The sequence below is a fragment of the Spea bombifrons genome, chromosome 7, assembly GCF_027358695.1.
Source record: "Spea bombifrons isolate aSpeBom1 chromosome 7, aSpeBom1.2.pri, whole genome shotgun sequence".
In the NCBI taxonomy this organism is placed as follows: domain Eukaryota; kingdom Metazoa; phylum Chordata; class Amphibia; order Anura; family Pelobatidae; genus Spea; species Spea bombifrons.
Genome location: NC_071093.1, coordinates 36980395 through 36990014, shown reverse-complemented (window position 1 = coordinate 36990014; position 9620 = coordinate 36980395). Strand labels below are relative to the sequence as shown.

The window sequence follows — 9620 nt, the reverse complement described above, 5'->3', positions numbered from 1 at the left end:
ACGAATTTAACTTAATACGTAATTTAGATTTTCACTGTTTAGCAATAAGGGTGATGATGTTAAAAGAGATTATAAAAGAGATGTGAAAGTGCAAGAGTAGTAACTAGATTTAATAATGAATACGATAATCACTGTAAGAATCCAGGGAATGCCAGTACATACACATATATTATTATCATTATTATTATTATTATTATTATTATTTTGTTTCCGTGATATTCATGTTAAAAAGTATCGGGGCGATTCTGCCAACAACACACAAATCTCTGTGCAGTTCTGCAACCGATGTCGATTGTTTTACAAGATGAATGTATCCAGGGTTTTTATTGATAAGGATTCCATGGAAGTCACCTTCACTGCGGTGAACCGGCCAGGAGCCTACAGAAACCCAATCATACGTTTGAAGAGAGAACTGCGTGGTTCAGATGAACCTGATAGACAACTTTCCTTCTGAGTTCCAACCAAGGTCTAAACAAAAACTCAAGTCTCCATGAACTTAACCAAGGAAATCATTTTAGGTTTACTCAACTGACTTCAAACGCTTTATAAGTGTGTATTTGAACATACAGTATATTAAAACATGGATTTTTTTTTAATCAACAGATTTTTTTTATAATCTGAAGGCTACACAAGAGGGTACAGCATAGCTGTGGGAATGAGGACAATCCTGAAGTCTTTCTTGATTCTGATGATACTTACAGAAGCCATGTGCCAAAGCAAACGTGACAAAAAAATGAAAAAAAGGGTGCCTGGTCGTAACAGAAAAAGCCAGCATCCTATTAAAGACGGCTATGTCGTGATTGGACAAGTGCCCTCTTTTCCCCTATCCTCTGTTGGACATCCATTGTTTCAGACAGGAGATCCAACATCAGTACCACAGCATAACCAAAGATCTCCTGAAGACATGAAGCTTCATTTTGTGAAGAATACGTTGGTGACTTGTAATGATGGAACAACAGCAGGGTAACGTGTCATTTCTATCAAATACGTACTGGATAGCGACGCCATGCATGTACAACCACTGTGTTTTCCATTTGTAGGTATTATTTGAGAGAAGCCAAAGGGAGCAAACGATGGATCATCTTTTTGGAAGGTATTACAACTCATCTTAGAGAAACAGTAACGTCTAAATATATAACGTAAATATAAAGTGGCATATACTTGAATAAGATCAAGTGTATCCTGTCATACAAAAATACATAAAAATACATTAAAAAAAATAAAACAATATTAGAAACTTACAATTTTAAACTAACCAGTGCATATGCATTGACTAGCCATTGTCTATAATCACTTATAGAGCGCAAACAGATTATGGAGCTCTGTTCTTTTTATATTAACGTTAGCCAATTTATTTGTTTGTGTGTACCTAAGCCAACATTTGGAATGAAGTCCCGTTGGTGTCCCCTTGTGTAATGAAAAACATGAGATTTGGTTAACTGTATGGTGCTTTTATTAATTCCTATTGTATCTGATTGTTACCAGGAGGGTGGTGCTGCTACAGCAAAGAAACCTGTGATTTTAGATATAAGAATGCCAGACGTTTAATGAGTTCCTCTGAATGGCCACCGACCAGGAAAGGTAGGTTGTCTACCTGTAAAGTGGTGGTGGGGAGTGGACACTCTTACGTCAATTGTAGAACTACAGCATCGGTGTAAAATTACTGACATCGTCATCAAAACATAGATCATCTTTTATGATTATTATTTATTGATTTATAGAACCAGAGCGCGGTGAACAAGTAGAGCATGATATAATATTAATATTAGCGGTATGGAGGGCCCTGCTCAAACGAGTCTGTAATCTTCAACATGCAATTAAGAGCCATATTTATCAAATTATCAGCAATGACAATAATGGCCAGATGAGGACACTTTTGTTTTAGGGATGTGATAAGGGGCAGAGCTATACCCTGACTATATATTTGTCATATTAATAGCTGTATAAGGCATTTAACCCCTTAATGAAAAAATGCATTGTTTTCAATGGGTTTAGGGACCGCCCATTGTCCTCAAGGGGTTAAAATAAAAAGGTGTCCACAATTGAATTTAGAAACATATTGCTTGTTGTTCAAATTACTTTACTGCCTGTAGAACCCTGTGATACACTCATACTCAGCAAACATTCAGTAGATATACAATACCATCAGGTATCTTATTGAGTGTTAGGTAATAATATAAAAGCTTGTAAAGGGCATTTATTGTGTCTGAGCTTAACGGAAAAAGTCGGACTTTTTTCACAATCATGCTAAACCTTATAGGACTGGATCATCTAGTCCGTGATGCATATGATAAATTATACATCTGGCGCGCACATGAGCTGCGAAATTCTCTGTAGCAGATTATGGGTCGCGGAGGGCAGTCCTGGTTCTGATTAAAAGACATCTGCTTCCTGCATCTCGTTACTGGAAAACCATTTAGAAGGACAGTAACCGTGTAGGACGCTTAGCGATGCGAGAGTAACCAGAATCTCTCAAATTCATACAGCTAAGCTGCGTTGAAATGATGGCTGTGTGCGTTTTTTATGTGTCTAGTTCAAATCGTATGATATTAGGTAAAAATAACTCATGCTTTATAAATCTACCTGACTCACTGATACAGATAGCACAGTAACCCCTAAGCATACTTCCCAAATGTCCTGGGTTCTACAGAGCAGTCCCGCTGAGCTGCCACACTGTCCCTTAATTCAAGGTTGTAGTCATTTTCCATAAACTGAGAACACTGATGGTTGTTGCCATATGAGTAGAAGAGGTTCCTTAACAGTGTTTGTGGAAATAAATAGATGAGAGATGTAAAGCAGAATATTTTAACTAAGCCTGATGAATTTCTGACCTCCAGCAGTATCGCCTTCATCAGGAAAAACCGAGTAGAAATGATGATTAGGACTAGGATTCAGTAATTACCGGAGTGTTTAGCTGTTCCGAGGTCTCCAAGTATGTTGTGCTGCAACCGTTCAATACGCAGTTTAAGATAACATTTTATTTTCATTTTATAATATTTTCTTTTTTTTTTTGTAGGTTCAGGAGTTTTGTCCCCAAAGCAGCATGAAAATCCTCATTGGTGGAATCTGAATGCCGTGTAAGTGTCCAAATGACCTTTAAGCCCTGTAAATGAAAGCATTTATTAAATGTTTTAGAAAATATTTATAAAATGGCAGAATAGTTTCTTCTTCTAATATACATATATCACCATCCACGATTAAGTGTGTTGTCTTAAAATCTTCTATTCAAGGAAATATGATGTATGCACAAATAAACAGCGATTAAATAGTGAAGTATTCTAGAATCTCACAGCAAAATTAAATAACAGTTTTTTTTCTAGGTTTGTGCCATATTGTTCCAGTGATGTATGGAGTGGAAATGTGTCCAAATCTCACAATGGTATGTATATTTTTTGGGGGGGAATAAATTAATTAATATATATCTATATATCTTTATATCTATCTATATATGGATAGATATATATAATTATGTATATATGATTGCAAATTAATTTTAAATGATTGTTATTACAGATTATGCATTCATGGGATCAATAATCATTCAGGAGGTGATTCGGGATTTGGTGCCAAAGGGCATTAAACATGCAAAAGTCATCATTCTGGCTGGATCCAGGTATTTTTTCAGTACTCAAAAAATGTTTTTTTCCTGATCATTGGGTACAGTAGCAAATGCTATGGGGCTTGTGTACTAAACGCAGCTACACTCAATCTAAAGCAGATCTGTCGCTTTCTCAAACACATGTAATAGAACAGTTGAAACTAGGAAATACATGTACAGAATATGATTATTCCAACTTATCGGTATATTAAGGGACGATTATTCCTTACTCCATTAAATGCTCGACACCAAAAAGTGAATATTCTCTTGTGGAAGGTACTTTAAAGATAGCCTCAAGTCTCTCATATATACGAGGGACAGTCCCTCTTGGTGACTCAAATCTATCTCTTCTTCTTTCCTCCTTCTTTCCTCCACTGATGATGTTCTTTTCCAGGAGCTCAGAATGCGTGGAAGGTATGAGTGTCTCGTAAACCTCTGCAGCCCTAAACGTCTCAGTAATGTTTATAGAAACAACAGAGACTGTGCTTATTAATCAGAAAGTCTCAATAAAACGCAGAATTCTTCATCTAAAGCCTTACTCAATTCAATAAATAGGTCACATGAAAAAAAGTCTTGTAAAGCCCCACCAATTAAAATAATTGACCTTCTTATATATAATAAAAAATAAAGAAATATAAGGCAAAAAAAACCCTTTCCTATTCATATCCTATTAAATGAGTGGTCACCAGAAGCATAACATATTCTATATGATGAATAATGTAGATACTATTATTTCGTTAAGAGCATTCCCTATTCTCCATTGTGTACAATAGGTGATTTAAACGGGAAATGCAATAATCTTCCTAATCCCGTACGCCTTTCTCCTTGTTTCGATTTATCCTCTGCTACGATGGAGAGAGATATTGGTCACCAAGGGCTGAAATATAATATAATAAATAGTTCTAATGACACGACTCACCATCTAGTATTTTCCGTTAATACCTAGTGCTGGAGGTACCGGCGTCCTGGTGAACGTCGACAGAGTGGCGACTCTGATGGAGGAGCTGACCGCAGACACTGTCCAAGTTCGAGGTCTTGTTGATTCTGGATGGTTCATAGAGCCGAAGAAAAGACAGCAATCTGATTGCTTGGATGGCACAGCTTGTGCGGTTACTGACGCCATCAAGAATGGATTGAGGTCAATCATCACTTTGATGAAGAATGATGTCATTTTACAATGTTTGGGAGAATAATTAATATATGCATCTACTCTATGTGCAGGTTTACTCTGAATATACAGTTTATTTATTGATTTGAAATGTGTGTGTTCCCAGTTGTTGTTCATTGTGTTTTTAATAATGAGTCAGTTCTATTCTAGTTTTATTCTTGCTTGAATCTTTGGTGTTCTCCCTTGCAGGCTGTGGAATGGGATTCTTCCTGAGAAGTGCAAACAGCAATATACGAGTGAGGATGAGTGGCAGTGTTTTTATGGTCCCAAGCTATATACTTCCATGAAATGTAAGTTAAACTAGTACTCATCACGTTGTGTTTAACGCTTCAGACATGGATCAGTATCCTACAATACCCCAGTTCCAGTGGACATCAACTCTTATGGTTACTCCCTCCATTACTACAATGCCGGGTAGTCTCGGTAAAATAAATAAAAAAAGATGAGGCCGGCTTAGCCAAGAATGGATGTTCGAATAGCCGTCCAATGGTGAATCCCCGCTTGGGAGAGTCCTAAGTTTTAGCTCACTTGTCCCATAAAAAAGAAACATTTCTACATATGCATCTGATTTTGAGACAATGGCAGCCATGAAATGTCAACCAGAATTTCCAAAGGGAAACAACAACCCCAGACAGATGTTTTATTCTTCATGGGCCTCATCAGTAAACTGGGATTAATATCCCTCCATGCACTGCGAGCAAGGAGGTTCATACCTGGACTCGCATTTTGGGCTTTTCTTGTGCAAATGCTTCACTCACACATATCTGTCATTTTAATTCATTTTGCTACATACCTTGGCAAGGCTTTATCTGGCTGCGTTGTGGACTTTTGCTTCCAGCTTCCATCACACTAATGGTCAATAGTTACGGTCAATGTGGAACTGAAGAGCTTCTATGAGGACTTCTAAAGACCAGTAGCCAAAATCTGATTTATTACTTAGATCATATCAAGAGATATGCCAATGTCAAAAGTGTAGTGCTGTCTGTTTCCACACGCGTTTTAATATTATAATAACAAGTTACTTTATTGAAGACTTTGGCCTTTAGTTAACGGGATCCATGTAGAATAAATCTCTAGGTGGACTGCAGGGAAAGCCCATGGCCAGCTATTCACAATCGAGTATCAGGCAGACCTTGCGTGGTTGTTCACACTGACCGTGGAATGATTTATAGCCGTGCTTCTTAAGATAGATTTTACAGCTATCTGTGCGGTTTCTAGATAATACAGAATGATGCTAAGCATTGCGTTTATCTCTCCCCTCACTATGTGCTGGGATCTTGACATTATGTCCTAATCTGCTGATGTTATGCTTGGTTCTGCCTAGTTTGGCATGTTTATTGACGGTTTCTGGGGGAGAAAGGACATTTTAGGGTAAAGGTGAATTACATTTAACAGATCTTACTGACCTACATCACCATTGCCCTGGAGCCCCTTGCATTAAACAACGGAGGGGTGAAGAGTTCCTGAGCCACCTTGGGACACTGGATTCTTCTGGTCTGGTTTTGTAAGCCCCACCAATTTATTATCAGGGTTGGAATGCTTTATGTGTCCTTTATATTGTAGCTAATTATGTTATCGTTGTGAAGAGGATTATGCTTTTTATGCCGAAGCCCAAAGCTTTGGCTGCATTTTCAGTAGTGATGTTTTGCAACTCCTTTCTTTGTGGTCCGGCTCCCCGTTGACATGTCAATCTCTAATAATGGGAAACATTTCTTCTCAATTGTTTTGCCATATTTCAATTAAAGTTCAGTTTAAGTTTTGTTGCATCCTCTATCTATATGTAACAGCTTCTAATCCCAAGCTTTGTAATTGGGCCCTGATCTTTGATTGTTGTCTACTTGCTTTGTCTTGCAGCTCCTATCTTTGTGGTTCAGTGGCTTTATGATGAAGAGCAGCTAAGAATAGAAAACATTCAGCCTGAATTCCAATCCATGAATGTGAATCAGTGGAACAACATACAGAACATCGGACAAGAGCTTAAGAAATCACTACATAATATCCCGTAAGAGATAAGCCTATTTTTAGATCAAAGCTTTAAGTATTTCATTGTCTGGCATTTAGCACAACTGTCCCAAGTCTCGTGTCTTCTGTGTGCTGTGCAAGGACTGACAAAATGAGATGTATATTTATATCAAAAATAACATATTTCCTAAACGTCTTCCTTTTTTTGGTACATCCTGATAATATTTTATAAATCTGTACCAATTTTCCAAAAATATATGAAAATAGTTTGAAGACCATGCTGTTTTTCATATGTATGAATCTATATTTTTAAACAAATACATTTATATTCACAAATTACTGTTATTTTTTAATATATTTTGGTAACCTTTTGTGGTGTGATACATGTGGGTTTTATCGACCTAACTCAGGGTTTGGTGAATAAGGCTCCTTCAAAAAATCCTATTTAATGGTAGGGAAGTTAGGCTGGGCCTGAGAAGAGCCTGGATACGTCTGTCTCAACGAGATGGAGAGCTGCGCCAACTGTAACCAGACATGACTTAAGAGCTTACTGTGCTACGGAGGTCCCGGTATCTCCAATGCTGGGCTAGCTTGGTTCCGCTTGGTCTGTTTCATGATATGGACTGATTGCCCTCCTTTGCACCTATTGAAACTTTCACTGTCTGTAGGAAGTCCACCATTGCGCCATGCAATGCACCTACCCAGATCTCATTGCGGCCCTAAAAAAGTTGTCATTGACTTACTACCCCTAGTGGGAGTGGTGGATCAAAAGCAGTTTGACAACTAGACCTTGCCTCTAGATTATTCCAATTAAACCTACTTTAAAACTATTGATATTTAGGAAAATTTGCAGATAAGCTGATTTATTTTTTTACTTTGAGCATGCTATCCGATATACGGGTTTCTTGTGAAAGTGTTATTGGCCAGACCAGACCCTCAATAATCATTCATTGTTGTTGTGTGTTCCTCAGGGCAGTGTTTGCTCCAGCGTGTTTCTCCCATACACTTATTACCAAAAGGTAAGGGCAAAAAGAACAATGCAACTTTGGTATTTCTACGTGTTGTACATGACATAGATGACATCAGAATATAATCATTTAGGTGAGCGGGGCAATTTTCAGCACTTACCAGACCCCAGCCACTAACTAGTTAGTATAACGAGCCAGAACACATTGGGCTATAAGGTTCATTATGAGTTTCAGTTATATGTGTTTTAATAATCAATTATTTAACTAGATTTCTGTTAATGGTGTCACAAGGTGATGTTCCCAGCTGTCCAAAGTACCCCATTAGGCCAAGGACAGGGCAAGTACTCCCATGGTCTATCCTATTATCCATTGCAGCTGCAGTTTGCGCTAGTAAGCAGCTGTTTATGCTATAGAAAATCTATGTGTGCCGCTATATACATGCACCCGACATCCAGATATTAATAGGTTTCACTGAAGTACTGTGTTTGAAATTGTCCTTGAAGAAGAATAATGTATAGATAATATGTGTTTACCTATACTTGAGATATCTGAAAACATTTATCATCCAAGAAAAGAATGTTTTTCAGTTTTTGTTACACCGTATGACCTAATAGCTTTTGTTATACCGTATGACCTAATAGCTTTTGTTATACCGTATGACCTAATAGCTTTTGTTATACCGTATGACCTAATAGCTTTTGTTATACTGTATGACCTAATAGTGAACAGAAGATCAGTAAGCCCAAGTATGCGTTTGCACCACTTCTTCCTCGTCTATGTCTAAGGACGATTTTGCATTTTGTATTTGCAGTAATTGGCTGGAGTTCCAGGTGCAGAGTGTTTCTCTAGCTAGAGCTTTGCACTGTTGGGAAAAAAGTCTTCAAGAAAAGAAAGGTCAAAAAGCAGGAACACGGGCATGTTCCTTTCATCTGATCGATACATGTGAGTGGCCTCACTGCAACCCAACGTGCCCGGCTATTCACAACCGAGTATCGGGCAAAGAAATCGACATGTTGCAGATGGTGCTCAGACTTGGGATAGACAACCAGGGGAAAGGACAGTCCAAAGGAGAGCTGAGTCGGCTGATGGCAATGTTGAGGAACGGTGGCTAGAGAATGACATGAAAAACACTTTATATTTCCTTAAAAGTGCTCTTCATAAGTAAAGCATCTTGAATTTAATATTGACCCGTGGCAGGTGGTATGGTTTAGGTTATAACTAGTTCATTATTTCTAAATCAGGAGATGGCAAATAGATGTGTTATTCTCACAGCTAATATTATTTGACTAGCATTAAAAAATGACAGTACCATGAGGAGCTAGAGGAACAGCTGCGACTGACACCATCATTGGACGATAAGCACCATCATTTTTGGATCGTTTGTCTAGATAAAGATGATATTAAGTAATAGTAGTTATGTAACGCTGGAGAGCTACACCCCCGATTTAAAGAGAACAGCTTACCAAACACAAAACATTATCCTTGAAATTATATATACATGTGTGCGTGTGTTGATATGAAAACAACATGTGAAATGATGTTCTTCTGTTCTTCAGGATCTTAAACCATGTATTATTTGAAATATCGCACAGAGATTCAGAATGCCAGCATACACGCGAGTCGGTTTATGTCACCTTTGATTCTTAAACACAATGTGTACTCTTTTTCCATTTTGGCAACACGGTGGATATCTTGACAAAAGTCCACACGTATGTCCGTAACACGTGTTATATTAGTATCATAGCTACCCTTTAGATCTTTACAGCGCTGGGAAGCTTTTGCTTGCTAATGTTTGTGAATCTGTTGACATGCTACTGTCGCAAAAAGTTGTGTTGATTGTATATGTTATTCTGAAAGTGTTTTTTTTAAACAAAATATATAATGTAAATGAAGTATCAGTATGGATATAACCCATATGGCTTGT

The 9620-nt window shown here is 37.8% G+C and overlaps 1 protein-coding gene across 1 annotated transcript; it reads left to right on the top strand.

The window, feature by feature from the left end:
* The first annotated feature begins 650 nt into the window (after window positions 1-650).
* LOC128501922 (palmitoleoyl-protein carboxylesterase notum2-like) lies at window positions 651-9018 on the top strand. Its single transcript, XM_053471570.1, has 11 exons — window positions 651-963; window positions 1041-1093; window positions 1486-1581; window positions 3017-3077; window positions 3321-3379; window positions 3514-3613; window positions 4545-4736; window positions 4956-5056; window positions 6621-6768; window positions 7700-7747; window positions 8508-9018. Exons 1-11 carry the CDS (start codon window positions 656-658, stop codon window positions 8806-8808), a joined length of 1467 nt encoding a protein of 488 aa, XP_053327545.1. The 5' UTR covers window positions 651-655; the 3' UTR covers window positions 8809-9018.
* The last annotated feature ends 602 nt before the right edge of the window (window positions 9019-9620 follow it).